This window comes from Mytilus edulis, chromosome 1 (genome assembly GCF_963676685.1).
Source record: "Mytilus edulis chromosome 1, xbMytEdul2.2, whole genome shotgun sequence".
Taxonomy (NCBI): Eukaryota; Metazoa; Mollusca; class Bivalvia; order Mytilida; family Mytilidae; genus Mytilus; species Mytilus edulis.
The window spans coordinates 61,805,184-61,826,211 of record NC_092344.1 but is presented as its reverse complement, the minus strand read 5'-3'; the positions used below and the strand labels follow the sequence as shown (position 1 = coordinate 61,826,211).

The 21,028-nt window shown below is 31.4% G+C and overlaps 1 protein-coding gene across 1 annotated transcript in view; it reads right to left on the bottom strand.

Annotated features, from left to right (window-relative positions):
• Positions 1-2,151: 2,151 nt before the first annotated feature.
• LOC139525133 (uncharacterized) overlaps positions 2,152-21,028 on the bottom strand; it is a 30,378-nt gene continuing 11,501 nt past the window's right edge. The window contains exons 6-15 of the mRNA XM_071320345.1: positions 19,122-19,319; positions 18,197-18,331; positions 11,304-11,368; positions 10,329-10,471; positions 8,746-8,854; positions 7,725-7,870; positions 4,141-4,335; positions 3,888-3,957; positions 3,387-3,590; positions 2,152-2,334 (exon numbers count right to left, since the gene is read on the bottom strand). Coding sequence (XP_071176446.1) covers positions 2,152-2,334; positions 3,387-3,590; positions 3,888-3,957; positions 4,141-4,335; positions 7,725-7,870; positions 8,746-8,854; positions 10,329-10,471; positions 11,304-11,368; positions 18,197-18,331; positions 19,122-19,319 — 1,448 coding nt within the window. The remainder of the gene's footprint in view (positions 2,335-3,386; positions 3,591-3,887; positions 3,958-4,140; positions 4,336-7,724; positions 7,871-8,745; positions 8,855-10,328; positions 10,472-11,303; positions 11,369-18,196; positions 18,332-19,121; positions 19,320-21,028) is intronic.

Below are 21,028 nucleotides of genomic sequence, written 5' to 3'. Positions count from 1 at the left end.
AGAGTGGTGGGTATACAGGAACCTTTTAACAAGAAATGTTCGAGATCGACTCATCGCTACTGGTTATCGTGCGATAAGACCATTTCGGATACCTTTGCTTACGAACAGACACACAGTTTTCCGTATCCAATGTAGTGCAGAGCTCGCCAAAGTTGAAAATTAACATCGTGGAGGAAGATCCATTGTTCCTATAGAATTCGGTTCATCTTCTTTGGCCCGATCGTAGCCCGGATTTGAACCATATCGAGCATATATTGGACACTTTTGGGCGTAAAGTGCGCGAAAGGACACCACAGTTCAAACACATCATGAAATAAACAATGCCCTTCATCAGAAATGGTTGCTGCTACCTTAGAAACAAATTAGTCGATTTATGGCAGGAATCAGAAGACGTTATGATGCGGTAATCCGTTTGAATGGAAGCTGCGCACAAAGTACTAATTCTTTGGCGTATAACGATCACTCATGATGTGAACAGTCATCGGAAGATTAATTTTAAAATGTCTGACATTGTAATGTTCGACTACAGTAATAGTTGTAAAATGCATTTTTTTGTACAAAAAACACTTCATTTTGTTATCAAAATTGTGGTTATATAAATTTATTTTTTTTAAAACATTTTTTGTTCGTTTAAATGCCAATGTTATCATAAACTATGTTTCAATAATATTATACAAATATTTTACTATATTTCATCCAAAAAAGAGGTTGATTTTTCAAGTTTTAAAAAATCAAGGTGTTGCAATACTTTTTTCCATGTGTATATAATAGTACTTGTCACGTTTTCCACCAAAAACTGAAATTAGCTAATGCGCCACTGAGGAGAATAAAATATATAGAAAAGTTCACATAGGGACTAGTCAGTTTAATTTAGGCCTAAAATGTTGTAGAAATTAAATTAAACAATGTAACGACATTAAATAATGCTTCAATGACGATGTTCTTCCAAATTAACTTGATATAGCAAAATCATTGTTAATGGTTGTAAGTAATTTCAACATTAAATTGTCCTAAAAAAATAGTGTAATTCATATTTAGCACGTTTAAAGAGAAGTCAAAATTGATATTAAGTTCGGCGTGGATCATAGCACTTCAGCGTCCTTATAGCACCTCATAGTCCTACATATATATTGTTTTATGTTTCGTTTGTAATTTTAAACGATAAAAGTAAAATCACAAATTTACTGAAGTCTGAGGAAAATTCAAAAAGGAAAGTTCCTATTCAAATGGCAAAAACAAAAACTATCTTAATCCTGCCTTGGTATAGACATTTTCTTATATAGACAATGGTTGATTGAACCTGGTTTTATAGCTAGCTAAACCCCTCACTTTTATAGCCGTTTCTCATCTGTTTTATTAGTCCAATATAATTATATTTTATAATATGAGCTAATAACCTTCTCTTCTGGCTTGTTGTATCATTTCTTCCTTCGCCTTTATTTCCATTTTGAATTCATTGCCAGCCTTAGTTTTCCTTCTCCTTAAAACTATTACTGCCGACATTCCTATGCTTATAGATACAACTACTCCTGCGGCTAATATTCCAACTACCATGACAAATGTATTCCCATCTTCTGTAATTATTTCTGTTTTGTACTGTAAATCCCCGATGCACACCTTTATCTTTATGACGTTCACCTAGTATTAAGAAAAAATGCAGTGTTTGAAAATTGTCAAGTTTAAGTAGTCTTAACTGTGTTGGCAATCCGTTATTTAATTTAATGCGACTGTCATACAAGTGAGAGGTTTAGCTAGCTTTAAAATAAGGATTTATCCAAAAATACCTGTTCGTAGTCAGGAATATGACAGTTGATATCCATTCGTTTGATGTGTTTGAGGTTTTTGTTTTGCCATTTAATAAAGGACTTTCCCTTTTGAATTTTCATCGCAGTTCAGTATTACTGCTCGGTACACTTATAAGTTATTTATCACGTAAAATATACACAGTAAGAGTTGTTTTCAATTCGATTGCTTTGATTCAACTGGTGTAATATTAACATATGCCCCAAATTATTTTTTTTTCATACGAAATAGAAGCAGGTTTTCTATCTCTGAAAAGGGAGCTAACTGTAAATGTATTATAGTTTAAAAATAGTCTTTACACATGTTGAAAGTGTTTTAAACATATATATGCATTACAGTTATGAAGTATTAATATAATTTACTTACAACGACAGGAACAGTATTCTCATCTGTTTTATTAGTCCGTGGAACTGATTTAGGTGGATAACAAGTGATGTTATACATACTGATATCAGTTATGAAACAAATACCGTCCAATCCAATATTTATATGATAATCTTCAAGGCGTGCCACATTTAATATATTTCTACCCTATAAATAGATTTTGAAAAAATTACAATTGCGTATTACATTTGTTGTTCCTGGCGAAACCTCGATGTAATTAGAGGCGAAAGATACCAAATTAAGGGACATTTAAACACCAACATTGAAAAAACTTGACAAAGCCATGGCTAAAAAAGAAAAAGACCAATATGCAACTAACAATTCACTAAACACTACTTAGAAAACTAAAGACTGAACACGAACCCATCCAATAACTGAGGTTATCTGAAATGCTCAACAACCAATTATCAGCCTTGTAAGTTTTGTAAACCAAAATAATTTTACGTCAAAATTTATTTGTCATATTTGTTTGTCCCTCAAGTTGGTAGCATACTTTTTGTTTAAAAATACGCACCATCTTTGCAGCAGTGTTTATTTTTTCAAATTAAGGAGAAATGCTTTGATTACCAAATTGAATAAGTATAATCTTCCAAAGTCGAAATGACATTGATGCAACCAATGCAACGATATGTATTTGTACGAAACTTAAGCAAGAGCAAAACTCAAACCATATACATATATTCAGACATAAAAGTGCCCGACATACAAAATTGTGAGAGAATTTAAACGAGAAAACGGCTTTATTTGTGACAAAACACAAAACGAAGTTGCAAACACCAATCAAGTTCTAACAACTACCCTTTTCTGTTTAATATACTGCATTGTTATAATTTCGCGATTTTTAAGTACATTTACTATCGTTTTTCAAGAATTCAATTTTGAAAATGTTCCAGTTTTCTGTAACAGAACAGATCAAAATTGGTTACTGTAACTGTTAATGGACATTTTATATTTGGCAGTTTAATTGTGATTTCAAAATTATAATTATAGATGCATAAAATTTATCATTGCGTAGATTTGATAGATGGACTTAGTCAACCAATATATGACACAGGCACTATTCAGTCGTCGTCATAACAATAATAGTCATGAATTTGAATTAATTGTTAGCTGAAGTTCAAATGCAATGTAGTGATTAATACATACTGCTTAATAAAAGCTTCTCTGTTAAGAAACACTTCTTTATTTTCTAACCTTACCTTAATTTCAATAGATGATTGCTTATCATACAGATACACATCATGGAAATTTTCAAATGTAGGGTCGTCCACATATTCTATAATAACTTGAATTGTCACTCCATCAAAATGAACCTCAATTGTTTGGTTATTAGACTGATTCTGTAATCTTGGAGGTGTTTCACATTCAGTTGAAGTATCCTCTGGTACATCACATGGTTTAACCTTCAATAATATTTGTTTTACAAAACTTGCAAAATGATATTAAGACCGATTAACAATCATTAAAAATACCATCTTTTAATTAATGATTAGAATCTTATAGCCAATCCAACAGCGGGTCAGATTAAAAAAACTCACAGCATTTATATCCGCCACATACAAATAAAACTGTTTGGCCATATAGGTTTTGATTCGTACGAAAGTAAAGTAAATACATAATTGTAAAAGACAATACTGTTCTATGTAAATATATCTGTTTTATGTAAAAGATGTTCGTGAAAAAAATACATTTGTACTTACCACTCTTTCGACTGTTATCGCCCCAACATTTTTGAATCCATTTCCACGAATTGTAAATATTACACCTCCACTAAAAATAAAATCAGAGTGAAGTAATACTACTGGATATTGTCTTCTGTATTTAAGCATGACATATATGGGTTATACATGTTATACACCAATTCAATATCAATCCAAGACAAAGTTTAAGTCAGTAGAAACCATTTTTGTCTCTTTCGTAATTTTTGGAATTTATATTTATATAAACACTAACCTTTGTAAAGCTTTCGGTATTTCAGTCGAAATGTTAAATGTTGGATCTGGTAAATATTGAAATGTTTCGTTTAGCGTCAAGACTGTCAGAACATCAATGACAACTTCCAATCGGGTCATAACTCGATGTTTTGTTGACATACCAGTTTTGCACTTGATGTAGTCATTTTGTGAACTAGAGGTCTTTTGATATTCACTGTAATAAAAACAAAACTGAAAACAGTTGTTGGTTTTGTAATAATACCGTTTATATGTCTTGGTCTTATTTGTTTTGTGTGGCCTTATAGTTGCTCACAAAATCATGTACAATTTTGCAGTGTAGAAATCACTTGAACAATCATAGATACTGATGAAATTATTAAAACATTCTGTTTGACTTTAATACATAATGATCCATGAATGATCATAATCTACGATGTGAAAAGTAAACTTCTACCTTACCAGAGATTATAATTAATATCTCTACTGAGGAGCGGCGATATTCACTACAACCCATTCCTGCCAAAGAACAACCTGTAAAAACCAACCAAAATATCCATGCACAAATTGTAAAAAGGGGGTAATAGCTACGAGTAAATCAATCAGCTGTGATCTATGGGAACAATGGTCTCATGTCAGATGCACTAAGACTATTACAATTAAACAATATGAGGAATATGTCAAGAACAACACAGAATTCTCATAATCTGTGACAACTGCTCTCTACAACATCTACCTTTTAATAGTTATCAAAGGTACCAGGATTATAATTTAGTACGCCAGACGCGCGTTTCGTCTACATAAGACTCATCAGTGACGCTCATATCAAAATATTTATAAAGCCAAACAATTACAAAGATATAGAGCATATCAATTTCCAATCTAAAGATACTGCGTAGACCCGAGTATTACTGCGGAGACCCGAGTATTTTTAACATTACTATTGAAAACCATGATGATCTATTTCGACTCTTCAAGTGTAAGGGGTCTGCATTTCATCCAGTGTAATGCACGATCCCTTCATCCAAAATTGTCAGAAACTAAAAAAGTCGCAGCTAAGACAAAAGCTGCTGTAATCTCAATTACAGAATCATGGCTGGACAATACAGTAACAAATGCGTGAATTCACATTGAAGGATACAACATTGTGAGACTAGACAGATCTAGAAATAGTGGAGGGGTGTGCGTATTCATCAGGGAATACATTGCGTTTTCGCCAAGACAAAATCTTCACGATGACAGACTTAAGGCCCTCTGGGTAGACATCTTGATACCAAAAACTAAGCCGATTACTGTTTGGACCGTCTAAAGACCACCAGCAGAGGCGTCTTTCTTATTAACTTTGAAGAAATACTAAATGAATTAAATCAAATAATGAATTGTACATTGTTGGTGATCTAGATATATGTTTATTGCATTAAAGGTAATCTTTATATAAAAACTAAATGAATATTTTACAAATGTCAAATTTGAAGCAATTGTTATGTGAACCAACCAGAATAACTGAAAACAGTAAACATTGTTAGTTCATGTAATTGTAAACTCTGAAGACAGAGTCAGTCAATCAGGTGTTGTTCCAATTGGACTAAGTGATCATTTTATGACATATTTTACTAGAAAAATTGAGAGAAAAACAAACTCAGATAGTGGAGAAAAATTTACAAAAATTACAGTAAAGAGGATTTCTGTCATAAACTAAATGATGCTGATTAGTCAGAATTATATTTATGGAGAGAAGTAAATGGAACTTGGGTGGAATTCAAAAATAATTTTACTTCAATTTTGAATGAAGTTGCTCCTAAAAGAGGCATCAAGGTAAAAAAAAAACAGAGCCTTGGATGACTTCTGAAATTATTGAACTTATTCAAAAAAGAGATCTGCTTTGGAATATATATATAAAAATCAAATGTAAACATTTTTATAATGATTATTGTAAATGCAGAAATAAAACCCAGAGGGAGGTAAACAAAGCTAAGTCTTTATATTTTGAAAATAAAATAGAAGAAAATAAAAATAATCCTAAAAATATCTGGAAACAGTTTAAAAGTATGGGTTACAGTACTAAACAGAAGGAGAAAAGTAAAGTTGTACTTAATATAGATAACGGGAACTGTCATGACTCAAATACAGTGGCTAACTATTTTAATAACTTTTTTACAACTATAACTGATAATTTAGTATCAAAATTACCAACAGTTCCAGAAGTGTTTGATATTTGGCAATGCATACAAGATTGGAATATGTTCCCAATTAGTGTTAAAAAATAAAGAAAATAAAAGAATTTAAAATTAGTGTCAAAGAGTACTTGACCAGAAGTTATAGTGCAGCTTTATGAGACTCCCTTTTATATTATTAAACGTTTTTTTATTTAACTTATTTTTATATGATTTTTGTTATGTCATATACATTTGTGTGTTATCGTTTGTTGTATTTAGGAACTATAAGCCGTTTACATGAAGGGACCCCATTGGAACAAGCTTTAGAGCTTTCATAGGTTATCCCTGATAAAATATCAGCACATAGTTTCTATGCACTTAAGGATACTACACTCATACAATACCAATATATTTCACCATATATGTGTTAGTTTCGTGTTTGCATCATATATATATATATATATTGTGTATTGTAATAATTAATATGTTTGATATTTTATTGAATAAAATATTATCATTATTATTATTATTATTATTATTATTATTATTATTATATTAGAGACTTTTACGAAGAATTACCCCTTTACACTGTTATAAATATTTATATGACAACTGTATATACATATATACAGACAAAAACATTAGACGTTCGGATTAGACATGAGTATACTTAGAAAATTTCGGATAGAGAAAAGACATATATTTTAACTGTAAAGTTGACATTTTACTTGTCGTGAATTTCTTATAAACCTGTTTATAATAAATCTCGTTCAACTTAAAAATTGATCTGTGTCTTTTGTTGGCTTAGATTTAAAGTTAATTTCTGGTCGTAATAGTTTTGCATTAACATTTCAAATTTGACCGGGCTATTTTTTCTTTTTATGTAAAATAATGTTTAGGCAATGATATTGTTTCCTCCGACATTTAAAACAATGTTTTAACCCTTTGGAATTGTTTAAAGCTATTGTACAACCGATGTTTAATCAAACATATCGATGAATAAATTGGCGTTTTGTTGAAAACAGAGCATGACAATCATTTTGCTGGTGTTAATAGAACTATCCTTTTTTATGATTGAACCAGATAATTAATGCTGTATATGTTGTAGTTAACAATTGTGATTTTTTGAAAATGGAATCTTTGTAGTCTTAAGTTTTTACGTTGAATTCATTTCATTTTGTCGTGATAAGCATGATAAGGTACATCGTGTAAAAATCAGAGAAATTTTAACTCATAAGATGATTAAATTTTTGTTTTTCTAATAATTAATTTTTTAGCCTATGATGTCCTCTATTTCTTTGTCGGATTAATCAGGACTGTACTCATTGAGCGTTGATTATGTTTTTAAAGGACTTTATATTTCGTCTTTGTAAGGAGTTTAATAGTATGCAAATCATAATACACGTAGCTTGTAGAAGCAAAACACTGGCGATAGCAAAAAACAGTTTACCTGCATTTAATGCAAATCTCATCGTCACAAAAGGAAATATTGTACCGATTTTGTCCTTCAAAACCAATATCTTGACCCATTATTGTCACAGTCGTGTTCCCCGATAGGATCCCTTTCTTCGGAGAAAATTTAGATATCTCCGGTTCCTGGAGCGAAAAAACATATACATGTAACATATAAGTCTCTTTGATAATTTTTGTATTTTTGTTTCTAATCGGATTGAAATTGCTTCATTACATGATCTCAAACTGTTATTTTTAAATATGAAAATATTTCTAAAAAAAAATAAAAAATATCTTAATTTTACAGTATGATACTTACAAATACATAATTTTTGTAGCCATAAAATCGGATTTCAAATGTTTGGCTTTGTGCGTTCCTAATGAAGGTATATTGAGAAAAGCGCTTCGGACGCAAAAAGTTATAAATGTGTTGTTTTTAATTTTTTAATCATTAATTGAGATGCTATTCGAAGACTGTCGACGAACATTTAACTTAAAATATACATAAATAATTATACAATTTGATAGCGAACACGTGCAATAGGATATTATGTCTGTTTTTTAGGTAAAAAATATATGGAAATCACCGTTTAACCGGTAGAAGAATGATTTTTTGTTGGCTTGATTAAGAAACTAACTGATTATGTCTAGCAGCTTTCTTGCTTTACTTTAAAAAAAAAATGACAAAGTGAATGTACATGCAGACAACCACAAGCGAAATTCATGCGCCACTTCTCTCCCTTAAAGTAAAAATAAAGTTCAAAGAATGCGAATTCAAATGAATTTGATTATAAACTTGCTAGTTAATGATACACAATTGATGTAGTGTTAACTTATTTTGACAAAATTGACTAAAACTAACTGCTAAAAGCGAAATAATATTTCTTACTGCCGCGTTTTGTAATTGTTTGAAACCAAATCGCATTCTATATTTTGTTTCATTCGTAGCTCATACCTCATTATTACATAACAAATGTATCAAATTATTTTTATAACAAACAAAAATATGCATTAGATACCTTGAAGGTGAAGTATATGGAATTTAAATCGCTGTAGTTATTTGCGTTTACTGTAACAGATATACCCGTTGTCTGGGTTGCGTTATTTTTCACCAAAACACAAGTCAAACTGTTAAAAAAAGATACACAAGCTCTAATAACGTATGTATATTTTGTTTTTATTTGCAAAAAAATTAGAGTTAAGAGCAGAATGCATTGCATTGCAAATACTAATTTTCTGACGGATTTATACAAAACATTACTGTAAATCAAATGAATGATGTCCTTTTTAATGTAATAGACAAACTCATTTCTTTTACGTAACATCAACGGCTAAGACTTTGACATCTGTTTAATGTTTGGCATGCATCAAACCAGCATCATTTAAAATAATTCCCCCAGATTGTCTTATGCATATGTTTCTTTTTAATTGATTTAGGAAAGTAGAATACCATAAAACTACTGATTAGAAAATAAGTCTACATTTATACGTCTAAAACAATAATTTTTGATCTTTATATCATCTGACGCCTGCAACAAGACACGTTGAGTCTTGTTATATGTTATTTTTCAGACAATAAAATGTCGTTAATTCAGTATACTTTTGCAACATCATATGTAGCATTCCTTTTGATTGGATAACGTCATCAATTTTTATGACATCAAGTTACAGTTAACAATTCACAATTTCGATTGATGCTATGAAAATGTACTCGAAAGCGGAGACGACGTATGACATATTTTTAATGTATTATTTGAAGTTGTTTTCTTTCAGATTATTTAGAATGATGAGAATTGTATTATAAACTACGACGGCATCAATTATTGATTTGATGGTTGCTACTCCCGTTTATTTGCTCCGGAATAAACTTAATTTATAACTTAATGCCATTGGAGCTTAAAATACAATACATTGCAATCATTCCAGCTCTATTCAGTACCTTGACATACAGTTCAGAATGTTTTTATAGGTAATACATTGCTACTAAACAATATGCGTATAGCCGGAACATATCTAAATCAAATGCAATTTAATTGTCTGAACATAACTGAATTTACCGCAGTGGAAAACTATGAAGATCATACCAAAGACTAAACATAGCTGAGCTATGTAATGTTCGATTATTTTAGCACTGTATTTAGTCAAAATGACCGTTTAATTCCAAAATAGGCCAGCAAGTGACCATGGTGACTTCTGCCTAAATGTATCAAATATATAGTTGTTAATCTGAGGAAAAGATCTTCTTTTTCACAAGTAGTATGTTCATTAAATTAAGATTGACTCAATAAGTAAAACGATTTTATCAACAAATTACGTGGTTTCTATCAGATCATCCTAACGAACACTAGACATACATGGAAAATGAGACGATGATGACTTCACAACAGTTCTGTTCGAATAACTGATGTTACATTATTAACAAAAAGGTTTTTCTTGGAAATGATAAGGTTTGTTTTCCAGTTGCGCATGTTGCTTATATCTCTTTAGTTTTTAGGACAGTATTCACAAATGTGGATAATGCGCCCTACTGGGGACTTTTTGGATTTCAATTTTTTCCTGTATATTTAATCAATTTGTAAGACACATATATTCAAATGCTTACGTAGTATAAGGTGTTTGAACTTTTAAATTGATACATCTTACTCCACCGATATCAATAGAAATACTATCATTTACATTTCCGAGATAATTTCCAACTATTGTCAATACTGTTCCACCATTAACTGGTCCACTTGTTGGATACACCTATATTACAAGCGTAATAGTCAGAATACAATCATTTTTTGTTAAACTTTGTAAAACAGTTTATCGCTCGTCCAGGCCTAAATAACTTTGACACGGACATATCAGCGACGTCATAATGTTTGAACCGACGTTGATAAGTTTGACCCGCACTAGTCAAGTTCACTTCCGATTGCCAGTGAAACTAAGAAAACACTCCTAAAGACGCAATTACAGCCCGATAAATCGGTTATCTGGTTATCTGCATATTGATATTGTAAAAGATCAGCTGTCCAACACAATATGAAGGCCTTTTGATCTCGTTCGCTGCGTTGTTTTATTCCAAAATAATAACAAACGAGCTTCATTGAGCTAATGATTTCTTAAAATCAAATAAATATAGTTTAAATGAAGCAATATCTAATTCTCACGAGTAGTTAGACCTTTTTCTTTTTAACATGGTGAACACTCTCATTCTGTTATAAAAAATGGACCTGTTATATAAAAACATTCGCAAATCGTCGATCTAGTCTCTTGCAAATAGCAATTGATGCCTTATGATCTATTCTAGAGTCAAACGTTTATATCATACATGGATCTTTTTTTCGTACGTTTCCGACTGTAATCAAGGATGTCAAATACAAAATATCTAGGTGATGCATGTGAGTTTTTTTGGTATATTCTTTCAGAAATCAAATATGTCATAAACGGAATTAACATCGTCTTACCCTTTGTAAGGTAGCAATAACCATTCATGATAATAATTTGTGATGTAAATAATACTTTAACAACATTTTAAAATCATTTATAGGTTTTTAGATTTATATATATACACATATATATTCCATATTATTACCTCATAGACTTCAGGCGCACAATTTGTGGTGAAATTCACCGAGTCAGGTTTATAACATACCGGACCTGAAACACACAAATTACACTATGCATACGTTATAACTTATAGTCTTCAATATGTTACTCGTCCCAAATAATAACGCTAAATCGTTGCATTAATAAAAGGAAAGCGCAAAGACTAGAGATAGTCGAAACTATACATTCCATCACCAACAACAGTATACTCACCCGGTAGCATAAAAAAACGGTCTGAAAAAACATTTTCCTTTAATTCAGACAGTTTTCCGAAATTAGTCCTACATTTCAGCATAGTAAAATATTTTTGACTTATAAACATATATCTTTGGTGTTTCAAAGAACCATTATTTTTCTTCTAACAAGTGTTTCAATAGCAAATTTTGGAAACTTGTGGTTCCATGGTTACTAAAACTTGTACACAGGGCAAAAATGTTAAAATCTGAGTGGTTTTTTTTCTTATATGCAATGATATGTTCTTTGATATTTTGCCTATAGTACTGGACAGGATAACACTTTTCTTTATTTGAAAGAAAGATACATTCTACATTTTGAAAAGGTTGAATTTGAAAAAAAACTAAAAAGTGGAAATCAATTGCGGTATTACACCTTTATAAAGTTCGAGTCCAAATACAAGTACTTAAAATGGTCTGTACGTCACATTCATGCATGTAGTAAAACGTTACAAACTCGAACTAATATTAAAAAGTAAAATAACAAAATATACCGAGCTCCGCGGAGAATTCTAAACAAAGCAAATGCATGGCAAAAAGACAAGCTCCATCATATGAAACGAATTCGTAACAGCTAACATATTTCTGACTTGGTATCACCGTTTTTTTGGGATAGGAAATGATGGATTAAGAGCAGTTCTCTGTAATCACCAAAATATTTCGGCACACACCAAAAAATATTTGTATTAAACTTAATTAGTTAAGTAGAGTCACATGAGCTTAACAAAAATTATAACTACACTTACCCCCATATGTTTACCGTTTCCTTGGTAACAGGACTCAAAGTGGCAAAAAAAGAGAGAAAATGCAGTATCTTAACAAAAAAGAAATATTGTAGATATTGAGACATCTAAAACTTTTTTCAGTTTAAAAATCAAATATAAATTGTGTTCAACAGTAAAATTTCTTTAAAAAAATCTACAAATGTATAAAGCTAAAATAAGGTGAAAATTCCAATAAAAAGAGGGGTTTTAGACCCTATTTTGATCAGGTGTAGCCATTTCTCATTATGATTATATGAATATAGAGAATTGATAAAGGTAATACAAGAAAAAAAATCAGTGGACAAATTGATTGTGTTGAAATTAATTGACCCTAAAAAGTTGAGTTGTCCTGTATTTACATTATCAAATTACATCCCTTTACGGAGTTCTCTTGTAGAGAAAAAAGTTAAAAATAGGAGGGAAAATGTAAACAAATGCAGACAACAATGTTATTTTGCGAATTTCTTCATGTTTTAAATTCAACCATAATTCGAAATGGATAAATTTTTTACAGTGATGATAGCCTTCTCTTTTATATATGGTTAAGTTGGTGTGATGTGCTCATATTTTGAAAATATTGTCAGAACAATGAAACTGTGTCTGTAGTTTGATTATGCTAACTGTTTAAACTAACTTTTTTTAATATTTAATGTATTTATTTATATAATCTTCGAATAGTTGTTATAAACTATGTAGCATAAAAGATTCCATAGACAATTGCGACAATTGCAGTGACTACATATATTTTTGAATGGGTTTCCGTTGGAAGAAGAGACATGTATTTTGTCAGAAATTTCATGACTTAAATATGACATTACGTCACAACTGAGGATTTGTAATATTCATAGAAAGACTATCATCGAAATAAATAACAAGAGATATAGAAGTTAAAATTGTGGTGTGCCTTCAGTAAATGTCATTTTGAAATACCTTAATACTACAAAAGCAGAAGATCGACATGTTACATTCGAGATGTTTCAAAGAATTGCAACAAAGACAGGCATTTTCATTCCTATGGAAACACGTAAGTAGATTGTATTTATCTAATATCATTTTTCCTCAACACCTTATTGTTTTCAGCATGTGACAGTGATATGAATTTATTTAATACCCCCTTTTTTAAGCTAACATGTAAAATTATGTGAACTTCTTTGAATCTTATTTATGACAGACAAAAAATATAACATGAATGCTGTTTCATGTTTCCGTCCCTTTATCAGTTTTGTAAGGATTTGTACATGATAATCACATCATTTCATACCGGTCTTTATGAAATGAAAAATGTTGCGGCAACAATGATGCAATGTTGCGGCTTTAAAGCGTCAGGTTGCCAGAACATTAATACCAGAGTAGTAATGAGTGATGCTGTTAGCATCATTCTGGCTTCATTACGGTGCTATTTCCTTTCAAGACAATAAGCACCGCAATGTTGTCATAAAGGCAAATATATAACTTTCTCATTCTAAATCTACTAGAATGATGCCAGAATAGATCCTGAACATTGATGATGTCATTGATGACGTCATCAGTGTTAAGCCTTTTACTGTGGTCATGGTGGTGTGTTAGTGGTGGACCATATGTTGCTTGAGCTTATAATTTTAGTGAAGAATTGTGAGTAAACTTACATTAAGTAATTGCATTATATAAAAGTTCAATCTCTCATTTGGTGGAGAGCATTTCCCAAAAAATCTATTTTACTCCAGGGATGAACTATCACGTAATGAGGCGAATTGGTACCTTCTGAAACATAAGTCGTCGTTTTCCTTCTCTTTCTCAATTTAACCCTCGCTAAAAATTTACATAGCATGCAGAAAGAAGTTTGGTCAATAATGTCTTTGTAACCTTCTAAAGTCGGCGTGAAAGAAAAGAGGGACGAAAGATATCAAAGGGACAGTCAAACTCATAAATCTAAAACAAACTGACAACTCCATGGCTAAAAATGAAAAAGACAAACAGAAAAACAATAGTACACACGACACAACATAGAAAACTAAAGAATAAACAACACGAACCCCACCAAAAACTAGGGGTGATCTCAGGTGCTCCGGAAGGGTAAGCAGATCCTGCTCCACATGTGGCACCCGTCGTGTTGCTTATGTGATTACAAATCCGGTAAATAGTCTAATTCGGTAGGTCATATTCATGAAAGGGAAGGGGATTGTAGTTACGACGTAAGGAACATATCCGATATCATTTGTGAAACGGTTATTCCATAACGGTCAACCAACTCGTGATGGCGTCCGTAAAATTTACGAAGGGATGATTTCAACTTCACTATTTGGAACTCTTGGTTTAATAGCTTCCTTGTGAGCAGCAAACCTCTATCAAGAAAATCATGATAGGAAATGCAAGCACGGGAATATCGTATCAATTGGGAGATATATACCCCGTATGCAGGTGCTGCTGGAATGTTGCTACTTAGAAATGGAAAGTTCACAATTGGAAAGCTGAAATCATCTCTTTTGTCGTAAAGTTTTGTTTTCAACCGACCCTCATTGTCAATTTCTAGAGTGCTATTTGTTTGAAAAATGTGGTTTAATCACAAATTTAGATTGTTAATCAGACAAAACACAACACCTTTGACATAAATGAAGTGTCTCCTGTTGAGATCATGGAAATTATGTTGGTGTTATTGAAGGTATGGATGTTGCATGTTGACATTTCATGAATTACATATTTTAACTTTCCTTTTCCTTAATGCGGGAAGATTAAGTGCATTATATATAGTAATAACTTCTGAGGATAGAACTTTACCTCCTTTTAAAGAAAACGTTGTAATAATAACCCTGAGCACACACACAAATAATGATGTTAAATAAAGCAGTTAACAATTTTCTCTGGTATACTCAGCACTTTTCGCACCTGGTCAAACATTACTTTACTTTTTAATCACTAATTCAAGGAAGCAAGAATTTAAAGGCATTTGTACCGCAATAGTGCCAGAAAACTGATTTGGATACAAAATAAACGATATCTACATTTAAGCCAAATCATGTTGCGAAGATGCATGAACACTAATTTACATACGAAATAAGATATTGCGGTAACATGTTGCTGCAACGAAGCCGCACCATAACCGTAATATTGGCACAAATATGCGCCAGAAGGCTTATATTTCCAAATGGGCGGACGGCCTTGTTTCATTCATGTTTACTTGAGGATTTAAAATTCATATTTTATGTACATACATGTATAGCGCCAAAAACGTATGTGTGTTAACTCTACCTCTACTTACCTTAATTTGTATCCACTACCCTAAAGTGTGTTTGGCCATTTTTGATTAAGCACTGTGAAAGTTATATAGTGCTCCCATAGACTTAATGTAAAATAAAAATAAAAATCCGTACTTAAATTATATGTACCCCATTTTTTTCAGCATGTGACAGTAAACACACATACTTTTTTGTCTAACCTACATAGTAATTAGTTTAGATAGTGATACACAGAATGAGATCAATTTTGTAACCCGATTTTTATAGTTTGTTTAACCTCTCACTTGTATGACAGTCGCATAAAAATCCATTTTATTGACTACAATGTGAGACCATGCCGAATATATATGATAGGTTAACATGTAAAAAATAGGGGTACATCATTCATCATAGTGTGATTATCTTAGTAACAATAAAAAAAACAATATGTTAATAAGGGGAAAAAAAGCATATAGACAAAGCACATAAGCAATACGAAAGACAAATAAATGAAACATCAATTTTCAAACTAAAGAGATGTGTTATTATTGTAAATGACACAAACATCCGTAAGATTTAAATAGATGTGGATTACAATAAATATATATTACTGAACGGCCAGCCCTAATAATAAGAAGTTAAGAACAATCTACTCCAAATGTACCCTAGTTGTACCAATCTCAGTAAGTATAAATTGAGCTTTTAGATTTTCAATGTAAATTACTGTCCACAAGACAACAACTAATGTTGATATTAGCAATATGATATACTAACAAGGACTTGTTTGTTTGATTTGAATGATAAGTTTTAAATGTTCCGTCATTCATATCAACCATATCTTTTTCTAATGAAGGCCCTGATATGTGAAAAATACAAATAATTCAAAAGGCCTGATTTATGACTAAATTATCACCGAACGAAAAGCCGATATATTAACAAACGCCAACAATTTAATTGAAGGTTGCTGACATCGGACAGGCACACATATTGCTGGAAAATGTATTTCCATACGATTTTATCTCATAACTGTTCTGTTGTACATAAATCGGCTACTTGCAAGAATGCAGAAATACAGTTTTGGTTCGAGAAAGAAAATTTGCTATATAGTAATACAGAACATATTTGTGGAACAAACTGTATACAAGAAGATGTTTATTATTAAAGCTTATTAATAAGAAGAATGCATATAACGTTTTTCCTCTATATCACCTTCCTAAAAATAGTGTGAAAATAACACACAAATACATTTTAAATTTTGCGTTACTCGAATATTGCACTGCATTTATAACACCAACTATCACTGCGAAACAATGAATTCACATCTGATTATATCTTACATTTGTCCAACAAAAAATGTAACGGCATCTACGACAATCAACTTTTGATCCGTGTTGGAACATAGTTCTCTTGTTATACAGAACCTTGTTAGGAATTCATGACAAAAAGGCTAAACTGATATCCAAGCATAAGTAAATTTGAGAATAGAAATTGGGATTGTTTCAAAGAGACATCAACCCGTCTAAAGAGCAGAAAAAAAAACTGAAGGCCACCAATTGATCTTCAACATAGCCAGAAACTTGCACACCTAAAGGAGGGCTTCAGCTGGCCCCTAAACAAAATGCATCATTTCAATGAAAATGTGAGCCACACTTAACTCCAAAACATATACATGTACTCAAAATAAAAAGAAACCACATGCAAGACTAACAAATGCCAGGGGATCCTGACTTGTGACAGACGCAAAAATACTGCGGATTTAATTATGTTATTTAAAATCTCAACCCTCTTCATATACCTCTAGCCGATGTAGAATAAACAAACACATAGCAATACGCACAGCAAAACCAAGTTATAAATAAGTCGGTGTCCAATGTCAGAATAGGTAACAAAAGAAACTTTTTTATATAAGCAAAATGACAATGATACACAAGTTAACAAGGGACTACTAGCAGCTACTGACATGCCAGCTCCAGACTTCATACAAACTGATTGAAAGAATATGTTTTTATTACATGAAAATCAAACACTATCCCTTCCGACAGGGGTTAAGTATAAGACTAACATAAAATATATGAGAGAATCTTGACAACAACTAAGTTTAAAATAGATAAATCTAATTTACGATGCAAAGACATTATGAGTGCATCAACATTAATACCAAAATTTTCGATCTTGAAGGACCTGACAACAGTATCATAAGTATATTCCGTCTGAATAAGTCAGTTGAAAGGTTTGATTAGTTTTTGAGGTGAATGTCGAAATTTGTGTGTTTTGCATAAAAGTGATTCATATTTAATGAATGATCTCCCTCTACCGATGATACATTTAAATCATTGTTTTGACTAGTTTGTGATATAGAAAAACCTGATGTTATAATTTTTCAGTAACAAAGAGTGATCTTTCTTAAAATAACATTACGTTGTTACATACACGAGCGAACTGTACCAGTAGAGATATGTACACTTTTCCACAGATTTTAAATTTCTATTAACCAATTAGTTCTATAGCATTTATCTGATTAGTTCTCAATTACTGTGTGTTAATTCCTTATCAGTTTCCAAAATAAATATGCATTAAGCATAGAAAAAAAGCCTCTTGGCAAACATTGTGTAGAAGGTGTCCATGACGAGTAGTTGAAAAATACCATAATATGTATATATATACGTGTAAAACTAAATACATTTTTCATACCCAATTCACATTGATCACCTATCCATCCTTTTACACACCCAAATGTACAATTTCCTGTTACAAGATCACAAGGTCCATTGCAGTACACTGGACACATCTTGCTACATAAAGGACCATAGTTTTTAGGGGGACAACCTAAAAAAAGAACCAAAGTAACAAAGTTTTGAATTTTTTTATGCAACTTATCTGTTCCAAATTTTAAATAAAGATATGGCGTCAACTTTCTCATACTTTTATAACCGAAATATCAATAATTAATGTATATTGGTTTACTTTTTTAATTGTTATTTGTATGGAGAGTTGTCTCATTGGCACTCACACCACATCTTCCTATATCTAATAACCATGATTTATATTGCATTAACTTGCTGAATCATCGTATCATAACATGCATAATAGGAGAGGTGGTGTTTATGAAGACTTATTATTTATTTAATGTATTTCAAATTTCCTATCAAATTTAAACTTAGAAAGGCTGTCAAAGTTTTCCTTCTTGAATGATGAAAACATTACACATTGCTGCACACTTTTGGTTTACATATTGAATATCATTTTGAAATATTGATGGTATATAACATGAAAAATGAGGTAATCATGTTGTAACAACACACAAAAGCAATTTTTTGTTTTTTTATTTAAGGATGTAAATTGAAGGTTTCAACATAATGCGGGTCATTTTATGTTGGGCAAGTGACAACTCAATTGACAAGATCTATAATTATAATAATCAAAACACTTCTGCCAGGTCAAACTAATTGATAATAAGTGAACATGGTGAATAAGTAAGAGTAGATGCATACAAAAAGCTACAGAGTCCCATTTTTATAAATTGTCATTTTGTTTATATTTATTTTCTGAAGGCATATACTCTCTTTCAATTACATGTATCTAATTATTTTAACATTTATTTTGATTTAGCACTCACCAACAATTCCAATTTCACAAACTTCAAGGTCAGAAAAATGGTCTCGAATTGTAGATGCATAAATAATGTATCTACAAATGACATCAACTTTGATCATAGATGGTAATGATTCATTTCTGTATAGAATAGCTCCATTTTCCCATATCGTACTGTCGTTTGAAGCGTAAATAGTATGGTTAATTTTTTGCGTAGTGTTCACTAAACGAGAAAAAATTCAAAAGCATAAACTTTGTAAAGAAGTGACAAAAAAGGCAACAGAACAGTAGTATATCGCTGTTTAAAAGTAATAAATCGATTGAGAAAAAACATATCCGGGTTAAAAACTAAATCCGAGGGAAGTATATCATCTATAAGACACTGTGTCTAAACCACACAGTCACAAAATGTTTGGACTCGATGGTATCAATGTCCGTCGCCGTGACGGAACATTATTGGACAGAGAAAAGGGGGATTTCTGTTTATTTATTTATTTGTTATTTTGTGATATCGAAGAATGTGTGCACATATATAACTATTTTCTATTGTGATGTGTAATATTTGCTACAACCGTTCTATATTAATGAAGAAATAAGTAAAAATGCATGTCAAATGACGAATTGAGTGAATCTTGACTCTAATGTGTTTAATATCTCGTTAATTTTTTCACATTGTACAGGAAGAAAGGTCTTCTACCTGTTTAACAATGAGTTTTGTTGATAGAATCAGTCAAGCAAATGGTTCATCCTTGTCTCACTTTTAACATGATCAAAGTTGACATTCTTTTCTCTAAAAAAGCTGAAATTAGGCGTAACCCATATCAGGCTATGGGATTAACTTAAAGGTCACATGCATACAGAATCGGTAAATTATTTAGTTGAAAGTAAATAATTGATCAACGAAGTTTCTTAGATATAAGAAGTGGTATGAGTGCCAATGAAACAATCATCCATACAAGTCACAATTTGTAAAAGTAAACTATTATAGGTCAAAGTACAGTCTTCATCACGGAGCCTTGGCTCACACCGAAAACAGCAAGCTATGAAGGGACTAAAATTGACTAGTGTAAACCATTCAAACAGGAAAATCAACGGTCTTAATTATATAAAAAAAAAGAAACACTTATGAACCATATCAGTTAATGACAACTAATCGACAGCAGATTTCTGATTAAGGACAGGTGCAAACCAAAACAGCGGGTTTAAGCGTTTAAATAGGTAACATCACAACCTAGAAAGACACACTGTGAACTATTAAATTAAATAGATCAAAAGACATTTGGCTGCACATAGCGAATTTTTATTTCACTATAATAATTTCTCCTTTATAAATGGTTTAAAAAACATATAAGAGCTTTTTGTTCTTAAGTGAAATCACAAAGGTTTGAGGCGTGTACATTTTTTAAGCGTTAAAACTATTATTTGAGAATAAACTCATCATAGATACCAGGACTAAATTATATGTATACGCCAGACGCGCGTTTCGTCTACAAAAGACTCATCAATGACGCTCGAATCCAAAAAAAAAATTGATTTTAAAAAGCCAAATAAAGTACGAAGTTGAAGAGCATTGACATCCAAAATTCCTAAAAGTGTTGCCAAATACAGCTAAGGTAATCTATGCCTGAGGTAGAAAAGCCTTAGAATTAAAAAAAATTCAAAATTTTGTAAACAGTTAATTTATAAATATAACAATATCAATGATAATTCATGTCAGCACACAAAGTGCTGACTACTGGGCTTGTGATACCCTCGGAGAAATAAATCTCCACCAGCAGTGGCATCGACCCAGTGGTTGTAAAGTCTTAACTTACTATCATTTAATTAGAATGTGAATGCTCCTATGAATTCATACGATCCAACAGTTATTATAAGATTGTATGAATAGGATAAAAAAAAAATTATTGACGAAAGACTTTGACCAAAGAAATA